The following is a 15,634-nucleotide window of genomic DNA, read 5'->3' on the forward strand; positions in this document are numbered from 1 at the left end:
TTTTTAAGATTGCTGATCAAGCGCTCCGTCTTTTATATATATAAAACATATTTTTTATGAAATAAATTCAGAGCCGATGAATTTATTTCTGAAATATTAATTCAATTTAATTGAATGTATATTAGATAGTAGTTCAACATCTTAACACTCGACCGAAAAGGCGCTTTGTATTTAAAGTCTTAATATTCATATAGACGGTCTAGTTTCCAATCATATATTTTTTATGCATGTATCTGTAATGTAAACTGGACATTGACCAGTTTTAAATAATTTTAAATACTTTGCATATAAATCATCCATATTTTGTAAAATTTATATAATAAACATAAAACACTCTCAGAACTTCGTTATTTAATAATAATTTGTACGCGTCACTGATCTGCGACTGATAAATAGTATGTTGCATATCATATAACTTTATAACGATGAAATGATTAATCAAAAGCACAAGTAACACCTCTGTATAAAAAACATTTTTCTGGACGCTATTTTTTCTCCAGAACGATTTAGATATATTTTGAAATTATAAATCTCATTTCTTAAATAACTAGCAATATCTTATAGCAAATTTTTTCGCACGATTTAAGTTTCGATATAAATTCCGAATGATTTTAGCATACGTGAAATGTTACAAATAAAAATATGTTATGTGTTATATAAGAATTAGTACATCTCAATAAAAAACATTATTTCTCTTTTCTGTTGCAGGTAAGTCGAGGTGATGCTACTTTTAATCTGGACAATTGCGTTGCAAAGTCACATAGCTCAGGGAATTTACGTAAGTTACATATATTCCGTGAAGAAATATCCAGCGGCTTAGCGGTATCTGTGTTCTATCTTATACGTATATACAAACACTGTTGTATCTCTACAAAGCAGGATATCGGCGCTTAAGTCTGTACTGATAGCAACAGCTGCTACACGTTGTTTGTAAAGAATTGCAATTTTATTACTTTAGATTTATTCCAATTTCTTTCTGCCTATATAATCGTCCTATATAAAACGGATGCAACACGTGCACACGTACATTTGAAACACGTCAGCGAATACCGCGGGAAAATAGTGGAAAAAATCTCAGATTTTCGCAGGATTTGCGTGAAAATACAATGTTGCGAGGAACAGCTACCATTTTCAAACGTTTCACAATTAAATTGGAGATCGTCGTGATGCACACGAGAAATACAACGTGTCGTACGACGGTCACGGCGAAATTCGGTCATCCCAATATTGTGCGTTGTCCCGTCCCATCAGCCGCGTCCACTCCGAAGCTAATAAAAGTCCACGCGTCGACAGTGAGTGCGCGAATGTTTGCTGAACTATCGTCGAGTGCGATCAAATCTGATTTGTACACACCCACATAGCGCACTTCAGATACGTCCGTGTATACGAACACCCACGCGAATGCCTTAGTAATACGTAGCCACACACGAGATATTACATCAGATATACACAAAAAAGGGGGAGGGGGGGGGGGAGAACGATAACTTGCACGCGAGAGGACAAGCGATATGAAACGTATGTTTGCGCGCCAAGGCGCGAAGTTCCCCACGTTGTTTACTTTGTCACCCCGAGGGGACAAGATCTTCTAATCGAATTAGACTTCTGCACAGTTATCTTCTTTTTGCGGACGTCGCTGTGAAATTTAGCGGGTCCTTCGAAGTCAGAGTAACCAGTCATTACGTAAAACTACGTCACGGTATTTGGCCGCATGCTAATCCAAACGTTTATTTGCACGTCCATGGTTGATTCGTTAAGCAAGCAAAAACAAGCGTTTACTCGGTTCTATGTGTGCTACGTGTATGTGTGCTACAAGTACACTAATACCACATTGCTTTTTTAGAGTCAAGATCGAAGCAGAAAAGATATTTTTTATATATCTTTTTTTTTTCTTTATATATTTTTACAAATCTATTTTATTTGGCTGGCTCGTTTAGCAGGAACAAGAATGACAGCAAACTTTGATGTCAAGTCTGTACCAGTGAAATTGTAGGTAACGAGTTTGTTTCTTACCGACGCGATGTCTCGTTGCCAAAATAATCCACATGTTGCTCTAAAAATGTCATCTAGATACTGTTTTCTCATCGCGATATATTTGATGCGGAACCACAAATGTTCAGCATGTAGTAATCAATTTTATGGACATTGTATTTTACGGATTACCATTAATTTCCACCGTGATGCTATTTCCAGGCTTTTCTTTAATGGCTCAAACGTGTTTAGCACATTGCGTGATCTATATATATATAGTATATATATATATATATGCAGATGCTTGCAATTCCCGCGCATTATTCGTGGTTTGCGACACGTAAAACTATTTCCGCGCATCAGTCACTTAATAATCTAGACGTGCAGAAAATGAACGCACTATTCAACAACTTGATTTCATAACGTTTTCCGTTGAAGTAACAAAATAATATTATCTTTCTCGGCTCGCGAACTCTAAACTAGTTTTACATAGAGTTTTATTTTTCTTAGGAATTCCCAACTTGATTAATTGTCAAAGGAATGTAATCTAAAATTTCATTTACTTTACTTTATCAAGATTTAACGTTGAAAATTAAGAACATAAGATAGAAACCTAATTAAATGTAACTACAGCCTGATTAAATTTCTTTAAAAGGAAGTTGTTTCCAAGATGTCAAGAAATGATTATATTTAGAATTTATTTTTTATTTCGTCAACATTTTGTAGCTCCAAAGTCGCTCATACGACGTTTCGCGCTATTTCGTTTATTCGCAGCAATTTATGATTTTACTTTTCCTCCTACCTTTTGAGTGAAAGTGATCGGCCGCGAGTCAGCCGTCGCCGAAAGGATCACCTAGAGATCTTCAAGTAATTTGGATTTGGACACCGTTTGGACAACTTCTGATTGGCCCGCTATATATTTTTAGGACCTGTTCAAGATAAAGAATACATAGATGCGTGAGATAGAATGAGATGTGTTTGAATATCTCATTCTATTTTATTTATAATCTATTTCATTCTATCTCAAGTCCTGAAAAATATGGTGGACCAAACATACGGCATCCAATTTCTTACTTGAGGATCTGTAGAATCACCTGACGCAGGCGCCGAGAACCGACGGGTGGCAATGCTACGTCTACGATAGCTCCAAACTTTTTACATGGAAGAGCTATCATAATAATCGATCCTCGTCCTGCTCGTTGTATCCGGCGATAACAACCTGACGGTTCGAACAAGTTCCGCTCGAGCAAGCCGATCTTCCATTTTACCTATGTCAATCTTCTCGTGTCGCCCTCGTGAATGTGCGGTCGAGAGGAAATTCTTGGAAAGCCATGAAAAAGCGACTTTTCGAAGGGGTAGTTTTAATACCAATAAAGTTTTAGTGCAGCCTTCGTAACTCCGATTGTGTGGGTTACCGTAATAGAGATGAACTTTGCGTGACAGTACGTGTCGAATCGCAATGGATTGCAAGGTATTAATTCAACTTTCCTTGGATCTAACGTGGGAAGAATGAATGTTTGTCGTGCCTCTACGGTCGAGCGAAACACATCGCTATTCAACGCGTGCAACGATGTAGATTTCTTTCCGTTTGCGCGCAACAGTAAAAATAGTTTCTATTTGAGTTGTCGGAAAAGACGTCTCATCTCTATACCGGCTGATGACCTATCTAGATAAGAGGACTTCTATTAACCGACAAAGCGAAATTACGTATTTGAATTACAGAGGTGTCTATGTTGACCGCTTCGAGGCGATTCCAACAACTTCGCCGCCATGTGAGATTGGTTTTCAAATGTGTTTTGACGCCGCAGACTGGCGTAGACAAAGGTCGCAATCAGAGAACAAGCGTTGCGAAAATCAATGTTAAAGTTACCAGGATTGCTCTAATTTATCTTCTAGTTTTAATAATGTAATAGTGGCGCATATCTTATTAGCTTTCAACGGTGTCCTATGCCAATTAATTAATCTAGAAGAAGCAAATCACTGTAATCTTAGAAAGTGTTTGCAGTCAAACTGCACCGCATGGTAATTAGAGCCGGCCATTAGCGTCCGTGATCATCGGAACGTAATTCATCAACTTTGTCGATGTTGCCTCCGTCTAACGGAATCTATCAATTATGTTGGAAAGGAACTGTTGCCGAGTCATTAGCTCTGTTCTATTTATTGCTTAAAATCACGTAAAAATTTTGCGCTTACGAGATAAATATACATATATTCGTGTGTTGGAAAGAGAGAGAAAGAAAAAAAGAAAATGAACATTTTGTGTGTAAAAAGTACAAGCAACGCGAACAAACCTATTGTGCCTGTATTAGATTGAGATTGAAATTGAAAATCAATATCGACGGGAAAGCTACTATTGTGGCACTGAAACGGTGTCGTATTTTTTGAGGCAAAGAATACAATGAAATAATGAATAACAAATGAAATAATGAAATAATGAAATTAAATAATTAAATAAGTATAACAAAAATTTTAAAAATAGGCTCCCGTACTCTAAAGGTTAATTAACTTTTCTTGATTGCTTAAATTTAATTTTTACAGCGCGGAATTCGATTGGATATACTCAGTGCGCACTGGTGCACATTAAAGTCGTTGTACACAGATTGGCGTAAAAATATTTTAAGTATACTCTAAAACTTTTAGAGAATTAATTCAAAAAGTCAAGACTTTTTTTCAAGACTGATTCAATTTTCACTTTTTACAGTTCATTCTAAATTTCACTCCAAAGAATTTAGAGAGTAAATATAACAAAAGGATTGAGCTCTGAAATCTTTAATACGCTTTGTTATGTTAGGCGTATAATCTGTACAATTTTGTAATTTGAAATATTTGCATTACGCTCAGATTAATCAAATCAATGTAAAACAGCTTTGCACACTATTGCGTCCAACCGAATTTGCTATCAATCTCAATCTCAATCTCTAGTCTAGATACGGATCTTGTTTGATCGTGTGCAAATTAATCAATGAGATTCCGCGAGATAAGAGTAGAAACTGTTCACCCGCATCCTTTCTTTTAATGTCCAGTATCTTTCTTCAATAGTACATGTTGGTTTTATTTCACATTTATTAAACGATTGTAGAACATTATATATTTGTTTAGAAAACATATAAAACGTGTACACTGAAAAAAAATTTATTGAATTTTATTAAATATTCATTGGACTAATATACTAACGAAATATTTACTTACAATAAATAAAGATTTATATAAAATAAGATAATTACATTTAAATTATAAATAAATATATACTTACATTTAGTAAATATTTTGTTAGTACTAGTCAAATAAATATTTAATAAAATTCAATAATTTTTTTTTAATGTATGAACCAATAAGTGCTGTCTACAATAGAATGAAACTTAGCGAGTGACTCGCGTTTCGTGGTTGCCTTTCTCGCGTGACACGTGGCCGCGGCGTAGCGACGTAGTAGGGATAGGAGCGCGCGAACTGGTCATTAATATATTACATTCATCAGTTTTTCTCACCATTTACCGTCGCCGTTGTTGCCACTGGCATAATCGCAGACGCGGGAGTATGCGCGCGGCGCGGCGCGGCGCGATGCAACTCGCGCGCCGGTGTGTCTGTCGCGTGACCGCGAAGCCGTGGCCCGCCAACCTTAGTTGGCGTTGACTCACGTGGACGTGCGGTGGTGCGAACGCGATCCGTCTCGTGTTTGTCGCTTTGAACCACGCTGACATTCTTGAGACGTCGCCGTGTCGTGTGGCAGCCATATACGCTAATTGCTCGTGTTAATTAGTTCCGCGGCTAATCATGCGCGCCGCGTCTTGGCTGGTTGGCCATTCGTTAGGCCACTCGAGTCTCATTCGGATTCAGGTATCCTCGTAGATGAAAACCGATTTTCACGGTGCGTCGTGGTCTTTAATTCATATTTTCTGTGTTGATATTATTGCAGCATATGATTATAAATGATTATTAATTATTTTCAAAAATTAATAGACAAGCTACGGTGAAATACATTTTTTCTTGCTCATTCTGGGACTTTTCTCAGCCGTTCTTCGATCTTTTGGTGCGCCATTGAAAGTTTAATTTACGGTTCAATTAAAACATCGGTGTAAATTATCCTAAAACGATAAACAAGAAATCGTTCCTCAATTGTGTAGTGAAAATTAAATTGGAGTAATTATACAATAAAGGAGCATATAGCCACAGCTAAAGATGTTGAGAGAAAGAAATTGGAGTAACGCAAGATAAAAGCACAGCCATGCCCATCAAAAGTGATTTGATGGAAATATGATTTTATTTATTTGAGGCAATATGAAATTAAAACACGAAAAAGACAGATTTATTAAAAATCTTGTTTTACACTCTAAAAAATATGAATGTGGATTTAACAATATTTACACTATTCTCACCGTGATAAACACCAACATAGTGTGAATTAACTTCTGAGTCCATCCTGAGTTTCAAATCCATCATGTTGATATTGAAACATACTGAGAATTATATATTGTATTGTGTTAAATCTTATATTAAATCTCATAGTCCACGCTCATATTTTTTTAGAACGAATATTTGTGGGAAATCCATTTGCAAGAAGCCTAAGATACTGAAAAATGTATTTAAACAAGCAATTAAGATACGCGATATGCTCTTCAAATTGCTCTGCAAATTGCAAAGCGATAAAGCTCTACTACTATTAAGGTGTAATATCATATTAGGTTAAGTAAAAAGTCATCGCGTTTTTTTAAAAGACATCTATCAGTAAAAACCGCAATTACTTTCTTACCAACAATATAAATATATCTTGATAGAGTAAAGTTTCAGCTTTAAAAATCTCTTTTTTAAATTATACGATACGACAATTTTTAATGGAGTTATGAGCAATTAAAGTCAAAATAATTCTTTTATTTAATCCGCGATAACTCAGTAATCAAAAGTCGTAGGAATATTTAAAAAAAACGATTTTGTAGGGAAAGTATCAAGCTTTCACGATAGGTAATCGAAAATTTTCTCAAATTCGTTTTGGACACGTTACAAATCCACAAAGTGAGAAGAAAATTTTTCGTCTTTTTCAGCTCGTAGTTTTTGGTATGTAAAAATTATCAAACTCATATAAACTTAAAAAATGTGATAAGCTTTTAAAAGTAGAGATTTCAAGCTTTAAAACCCTTTTTTTAAATTTGAATTTCATTCATTATTGACGAAGATATTGTATATACAACTTTGAGCTAAAAAATACGCGATGACTTTTTACTTAACCTAATATTTCTATTGCGAGATCGACTGTCGCGACTTTGTTTCCTGCGCTACATTGTACATGTACACACGGCAGAGTAAATAATTTAAGCGTGGCTATAACATATCGGTGTAACGAGGTTTCCACTTTTATACCGTTCTCCTTGTAGTGTTTGCGAATTATTCGAATACTGCGCTTTACGTTGCCTCATTAACTGGGTCTTATTTAAATGGTAATTAAACTTTGAATATGTATTTATAAGAAATCTCGAAATTTTTATTGCAACGAAATTCGCATAAAGTTCATTAAATGATCATTAAATGATGCGTTAGTAATTAATATTGATCAGAAATGAAGTTTTTAAGTTTACCTTGAATTAATTGATTAATAGAACAAAATGATTTATTTTGTACGCACGTATGATTACATTAATAATGATCATGATGATAAAAAAATTACTTTTGCTACGTTATCAATTACGTTCACGTTCATTCATCGAAACAGTTTAGGCACACGCCAGGAAATCCGGCATGCTTCTCGATTGTCATATGACGTACATCATTTTATCAACGAGTCATTAAGATCATTGAAGATTCAGTATCGTGGTACTTATTTCATTGACGGGACGCTGACGTGGATAAATCAGTGACAGATGAATCGACGTCATGTCGTCTACCGTGTGACACAAGACAGATTTGCAATCGCGGAAAGAGAACTTCGCTCTTGTATTTTGTTCCTTTTCTTAGTTCATCCCGTGTCTACTTGAACGATGGATTTCGTGCGTTATATATTGAGATCTTATTCTCGAAAAATATCTTATACAAAAATATTCTAATATATGTTACGTATATTATAGATTTTTATATGGGATACAGATTTAAGAATGAACACAGAAAGAAAGATTTTGCTGAAACATCTAAAAATTTATTATATAGATACAGATTTGAAAATAATTTTGTTGGGCCTTCAAAATAAGTATTTAGGATGCTTAAGCTTGATAATAATGCTGCAAAAATATTCTTCTAACAACTAATTTGATTGTCCTACTCTCTAGAATTTTTAGAATGAATTGTCACTCTGAAGAGTGAACTCTCTCACTCTTAAAGATTGAAAATTGAACTATTCTTTTTCAAGACTGGCTCAATTTTCATTCTTTACAGTGAGATTTCACTCTAGAGAATTTAGAATATATAATTATTTTGATGGTTCAATAAAATTATTTTCATTTTTGTATTTAGCTAAATTTTTAGATGCTTCAGCAAAATCATGTAAACTCTAATCTATGGTATGTCAAAATTACCTGTACTCGTAATATTTCGTGCGAGTCTATTTCCACGAGCGTTTTCTCTCCCAGCGGAAGTTATGATAACATCTAAAATACTTAATATGCCATTATACGCAAATTATATACACGCGCGTATATATGTGTGTGCAGTGCATCATGAATTTTTACGCAACATGTGAAAAATATGTAGATCAATTGCAGATATATGGTTTTCCGCGCAGCGTTCCGAGTTCAGTAATCGTTTTGCGATTCGGCGCCGAGGTACTTGTTGAGTCGCCATCATACCGAAGGATATTCCAATTTTACTAATGGATTTTATCGACTCTTGACATAGTTCGCAGTGTGACACTTTCTAACCGGCTATTCGCCTTCGTTCGCCTCCATTCTGCAAATTTTAGTACGGCCGCGAATATTTCTGCATCGAGATACTTGGAAACAAAAGATCGCAGTTTTATTACAGTTTCTTGCTTGCGATGTGGTGGTATAAAGCTTCGCTGCAATCTCTTGAGTCTAGAAATTTATCGGCGTTGTTGTACTCGTTTTTGTTTCTTTTTTTATGAAGTCTTAGGCTATGTCTTAAGGCTATGGCACATAAAAAAAAATAAGGTAATAGAACGTAAGCAATAAATGAATCGGTCAATCACAATAGAGATCTAAGGTAACGACATAAGCAAATCCAAAATGTTAATTTATTTATGTTTTATTTTTTTGTGTGTGCCATAGTCTTTAATCTGATGTATCTTTTACAAAACAAAATTTAATTACACACAAACATAAATTCTACACATTTATAAATTCACCGTACATAGATTTACGGTGAATTTATAAATGTGTAGAATTTATGCTTGTGTAATTAAATTTTGTTTTGTAAAAGATGTCATTTCTGAAGTAGGATTTGAAGTATGCTGTGGATTATTGATATTAATTTTAGAAGGAATTGTCTTTTGGAATGCGCTTAGCTCCGCTTGAGTGCTCTGTACTTGAGCAGTGGCGTCATCGGTCTACGGTACGAGTCATGTCGGTTAAACAAAGAATTGCTATCAGTTGAAGTTAATTATTTCGCTTTTAGCAGACTTTTTAGAAAACATCAAAGCCATTGTCATTACCAAGGCAATAAGCTGCATTTAACTTTTTATATTTATAATTTTGTCATGATGTATAATTAACTTTGCAGAAATATTTCTTCTTTGCAAATTTGCATCTAAATAGTAGTCCGCTTAATTATTAATTATATAAATAATAGCTTGTTCGTTTATTAATTATGCTTAGGTAAGAGTATAATAACGAATAGCAATTGATATGTAAATCGAATACATTAATATTACAGGCCTCAATATATCCGACAATAAAAATGGAGTTATTGTTTCGAAATATTGCAACGCGCGTGTTTTATATTTGCAATCAAAGAAATTCCGCTTTGTTAGCAGAAATGTAGATTATGATTGAGAAGCACATATAACGTTCAGTGTCTCACAGGCGATAAAACAATCTATTAACGAACCATTAAACTCAAGCACGTTTGAGCATTATAAATTTAAATGCTAAGAATCGAGGACGGTGCGACAAGGGATTCGTTTATGGTTATGGCATGGGAGAAATATACGTCGTTCGTGCAGTAAATTTACGCTGCGTATACCGAACGCGGGCATTTAATTGTTAATTTATGATGGAGATCACTTAACGTTCATAGACACGTTCTGTGTTCTGTATATTATATGGCACAAAATAATAAAGTGAGACAATTTTCGAATAATATAATTTCGCAAAGCAGCTTCTGAACGGATTACATCTCAAATGAATTTAACAAATCTAAACTTATAAAGTAGTCCAATTAACTGTATCTTAATAATGAATATAGTGAATTATGAATATAATAAATTTCAAAAGTCTATTATGTTCAGCAAAAAACATAAATTTACGCTGTGTCAGCATAGATTCAAGAACATTCAATTATTTTTTTCTATCTACGATTTCACCTCGTTGGTGTCGCGCTCTTATTTGTAGTTACGTCTTTCGTTAGCACGATGATAGCAGAAAAGAAATGTCACGGGCGGTGACATTTCCATTGTGTCCGCCAATGCAACGGGAACACAGATAGACTATTCCGCACTTATCGTTGAAAGGAACATTTTAAAAGAATTATTTATAATTGCCGAATCTCTCTTCTTCCTATTTGCATTATAAGTATACAGCTCTTGTGTATTTATGTATTTCTGCATAAATTTCCGTATAAATTATTATTCTTGCCGTTTAGCACAAAGTTTTGATAGTGCATAATTTTTCAACAATGCCGCGTAATTTTTTTAAGACAAAAGGGATAATAAATAAAAAAGTAACGCTTCCATGCATGATATGTTATTCCACGTACGGATACGTTTTTCCATCCAGTTCATCACATAGCTGTCGGCAACTTTTGAACAATAAATATTGTTCTTGGACGATATCGGCTTAACTCTAATAACAAGTAGCACGCGGATCAATTTAAATGACGTCAGATTATTGCGTTGTCAGCTTTGTTCAACATATGACAGTTTCTCTCAGAGTGTAAAGCTTGTCACGTAACGTGGCCTATTTCTTGTTGTGTCACGCGTGCGATTTTCATCTTTGTCGAGCACTAATATGCTCTAAAAGAATATCGCATTTACACTCATACCCATCATGAAGGAAAAAGGAAAATGTAATTCTGATGGAGTTTTATATCTAAAGTTATTATTCGATTATTTCTGGATACATACATTGAAATACTTTTGAACATTATAGAGAATTATTTATATTTTATTATAAATGTTATATGTAATTCTTAGCTTTCACTTTTTCTTTGCGTTTATAAACTTGCGTTCATTTTAAATGCGCGAACATTTAAACTTGGCACATACTGCTTGAAATAAATTCAGTTGTCATAGAGAAAATAAATGTTAATATTTTCTGATGCCAAGGAGAAATTGCAAAATGTGGAAGATGATTTACGAATTTATTATATTTATTGTTTGTTTTAGATAATTTATTGTGTCTCTTTGAAAGCCGTTAATTTAGTTAGAGCGTCAAATTAAAACTCGGTTATGATTTTAAATACCTTGATTCACGTTCATAATCTACATTTTAATCTACATAAATTCTAATTATATCTATTTGTAAATAGGTTCAAAATAGCTTCCAGCTTTCTTTATGTATTTTTTTATTTACTATTGTCATTACATACAATTATAAATATAGAATAAAACTGACATAGATCTTTCAAAGTTGCATCATTAAAATTACTTTAAATGTACGCGGTAGCAATTTGTGATTTACACTGCAGACTGCAGGTGTCGGAATAGCAAATAAAAGAAATAAACAGAAACGCGAATAAAAGGAAGAAATGATAACTGTTTTTAGCCTCCTGATGTTGTTAAAGGAAATTGAATCGCTACATCTCTCATAATCTCGAAAAATTTCTCTTAGCAGAGAAGATTTCGAACTTCGAAGGAAATCTATAAATTCGTCCAAGATGGACTGGATGTACGTGATGCATTCGGGAAATTCCATCGATACGAGTTTCATGCATTTTATAGGTGGAAAAGTTTTATTAAAATACTAAAAAACATGCAGAAAATAACTTCTTTCACTCTCTGTTATCTATTGTGATACAACCGAATAAAATCACTATGGCTTTGTGCTACAAGATAAAATTCACGCGCAAAAGAATGAAAAAATGGCACGGGCTCTCAAGTTCACCGAAAGATGCGCAGCTGCCTCAGGTTGTTAATGTTGCGGGAAGTGAAATGATGTCGTGGAAATAATCACCGAATCGTAATTATCGCGTTTCGATGAAACACTATCGGCACGCGAAAGTGAGGGAAACGCGCGAAGATGATCGCAGTGTCGCTCTTCATCTGGACGCTAACAAGTTCGCGGGATCGAACCGAAATCGGACTCGAGAGCAGGCGAGATTCCCGAAGGGACTCACTGTACAGTCGAGACGATCGGGACCGTGCAGATTCCAGGCGGAATTCCAGGGAAACGGCCACGGTCGCACTAGCCATCATCGATCGAAGACGGCATCGTCCTCGACGGCACTCGCGTCGTTATTATATCGAGCGTAAGAGGTGAGTGGTATGTCGCGAATTGGCTGAATTTGACAAGATTCTAAATGACAAGAATTGTGTCGCTCAATCGGAAAGCGATTAACTGAGATAGGGCTTTGAGATAAAACTTATCGGAGTGTAAAAAGGAACATGAGCTATCATATTGCGTGATTTGACGATCTTTTTGTGGAAACTAGTCTAAAGTATCATGATCGCTTAAGAAATGGTAATACTATGCCCATACGTTCTTCTCCTCATCATCTCTTGAACGTTGTAAAGCGAGAGCTTATTGAGATGAGCTGTAATCGTTTAATACTGCTTTAAGATCATATCCACTGAGGTTTATTAAATCCGATCCCTTTTTGCCCTAATGCTAATGTAATCAATGTACTCTCGTGATCGCGGGAGAGCTTACCGACTACACGATGGAAATCAATTACCATCCGCTGTCCAATAGAGCAGGGCGAGGTCACGAAATAATGCATTAATATTAATACTCGTTGTGATTGATCAACAATAAGATGATTATCACATTGTATGTATTATTATCATCGTAGTCCAGTCATATTCAAGACGAATTTATTTATAATTTTTCATATATTCTTTATATACCTATATAACAATATCTTATCTAACAAGAAAGCCTCCCAAAGTATTAAATTCTGATTTTAATGAAACTTTGTGTACATAGATTACGTAGGCGACGCGACAATCCATTTGACTACAAATGCTTCGAAGCATTTTTTATTGATTAATTAGTAAAATTCTTCTATTTAGTCAATTAAATCTGCGAAGCATTTGTAGCGTCAAAGATCGCACTTGTAAACAGATGAATTTATAAAAATCAATTATGGCCAATAAACGGTTTAAAGATACACGGTTAATAATATTGATCAGTAATATTGAATCAGTAATACTGACAGTACACATCAATATTTATAGTATTTTTACAATCTTGCACGATTAGTATTATTGACAATATATTTCACTTTTGTTTTACGTACGTTATCTATTACACTGTGACATGCTGTAACATGAATCCTAATAAAGCGAACCACACACGGTCAGTAATATTGTCAGTATTTGTTAGTACTGACAGTATTTTTGACTGTCTAGGATCACCTTTAAAGAGTGAAATCATCCCTTATTTATAAATGTTAATTTCTTTTGTTATATGTCTCAAAAACTTAAGATATTAAATAAGTTTTGTATAAATATCTTTATATGTATTAAAATTATTTCTATTTTCTACGTCAATAATAATAGTTTTAAAAAATAATTTAAAAAATATGAATTTTTGAAAAGAATTATTTTTATAATATTGATGTACATAAATAGAAGTAATTTTATTATAAAACGTTCATATAACATATTTTCTGATATTTTGGATAGTTTTTAAGATATGACCAAAAAGGCTGAACATTATTTTACATATATAAAGGGCAATTTCCTCTCTTAAAATTGTTTATTATTAGCTAACTGATATTTTCTACAAAAAAAGTCGTCTATTTACGTTATTTATATGTACACAAAATTTTATTAAAATTTCGAGAGGTTCCTTTATCGATAAAACATGTATGATTATCGACGATACATGATCAAAAATAACAGATAAGAGATTGGCTTTATAAATTTTTCGCTTTATAAAGAAAAAAAAAACTTTATGTATTAAAATACATCGTACACTTTTTTTATTACATAGTTTCGCGGGAAACATGGTGAGTCGTCATATTTGCATATTTTGTCGATCGCACTTGCAATATTTTCTAGATTATCGTTCCAAGAGCAAAGGTGTTCAGTTAAAAAACCGGATTTTTCACATGGAGCTCCATATTCTACGCGATCATTTGCATAATATTTATGCTGTCATGAATCGTACGCTGAAAGTATTTCGATTGTCTTTTTTATGACGTCTTCGGATATTGTATCTGCAAGTGTGCGAGAGTTCTTGACACAAATCTGGCGACCCTGAATGATATGTAGATGATAAACGCCCTTAACAATCGCGTAGCACGCTAACTCTTATGAATCGATATTACTACGCTTTTAAAAGCAAGATTTAGGCTACCAATCCAAATTCTTCAGTTCAATAATCCGGAGCCTGCTTCATACTTTCGCATAATCAACAAAAAATTCAATTACTGAAATGGCCATTTAGATTTCGGAGAGTAGAGTTTTTTCTTCTTGATGATCCTCTCTGACGCAATGATCTTTATAACTTCTGCATGTATACGTTAGATTTCGTTGTAGCACGCGCGCGAAACAAACCGCATACACGCGCAACATGGAAAAAAAGGCATTCGTGGAAAACGTACATGGCGAACGTATAGAGCTTAATGCTAGTTGATGCTCGTTAACGGACGCCTACACACGATTTCGCAGCTCCGACAAATGGAGTTTGGCTTAAATTGCATTCAGTGGAAAAGCTCACCGTCGACACGGTTCGTAAACAAGAGAGCGAACCCGTGTCAGCGTGTCGAATGGGGATACATCAGGTCAATTTTTTATGAATGCTACATGTGTAGATCGATACCTTTACCTTCTTACACCCCCCCGCAGATCTGCCCTTAACTCTGGCTTTTCTTGCAGCTGCTCGACATTTTATCGGCGCTCTCACTAAATCCCGATTGCTCCTCAAATTGATAAAATGTCCGCTATTTGCTCTTCTATCAATCGCGAGTTCTTAAAAAGACTTCGTTCTTCTCATTGAACATCGTTTATCACAATGCTTTATCGCAGTGAACACATTATATCTCATCATTTACTCTGTAAAATTCAAGTGTAATGTCAAATTACACTTAGTGATTTATTATATTCTCGATTTATTGACTTTACTTTAATTATTTCTAGAGATCGTCATTGCCCCTACTCAATATGTAGTTAATTTAACGAAAAAAATGGAGTTAAACAATTTAAATCAAGAAAATATATATATTAAATTTAACATAAATTTATTATTTAATAAATGCATAATTAATTATTTATTATTCACGAGTTTGTTATTTACTTAGTGCATATATTACTATACTAACATGGTTTACTTTAAAACTAACTACAGAAATGAATTGATTTACATTTTCATTCACATGAAAGTTAAAATAACGCAATATTGCTTAAAGG

The 15,634-nt window shown here is 34.2% G+C and overlaps 1 protein-coding gene across 8 annotated transcripts in view; it reads left to right on the forward strand.

The window, feature by feature from the left end:
• The window catches only part of LOC108749721 (cAMP-specific 3',5'-cyclic phosphodiesterase-like), a 192,396-nt gene that overhangs the window by 87,769 nt on the left and 88,993 nt on the right, over positions 1–15,634 (forward strand). The window contains exon 1 of one of the 8 annotated variants that reach the window (XM_018488684.1): positions 12,203–12,535. The exons of the other annotated variants lie outside the window; for them this stretch is intronic. Within the exon in view, the coding sequence (XP_018344186.1) occupies positions 12,300–12,535 (236 nt within the window). The 5' untranslated portion in view covers positions 12,203–12,299. Of the gene's footprint in view, positions 1–12,202; positions 12,536–15,634 lie in introns of those variants that run through there. 8 annotated transcript variants of the gene reach the window in all.

The sequence above is a fragment of the Trachymyrmex septentrionalis genome, unplaced genomic scaffold (genome assembly GCF_001594115.1).
Source record: "Trachymyrmex septentrionalis isolate Tsep2-gDNA-1 unplaced genomic scaffold, Tsep1.0 scaffold11, whole genome shotgun sequence".
In the NCBI taxonomy this organism is placed as follows: domain Eukaryota; kingdom Metazoa; phylum Arthropoda; class Insecta; order Hymenoptera; family Formicidae; genus Trachymyrmex; species Trachymyrmex septentrionalis.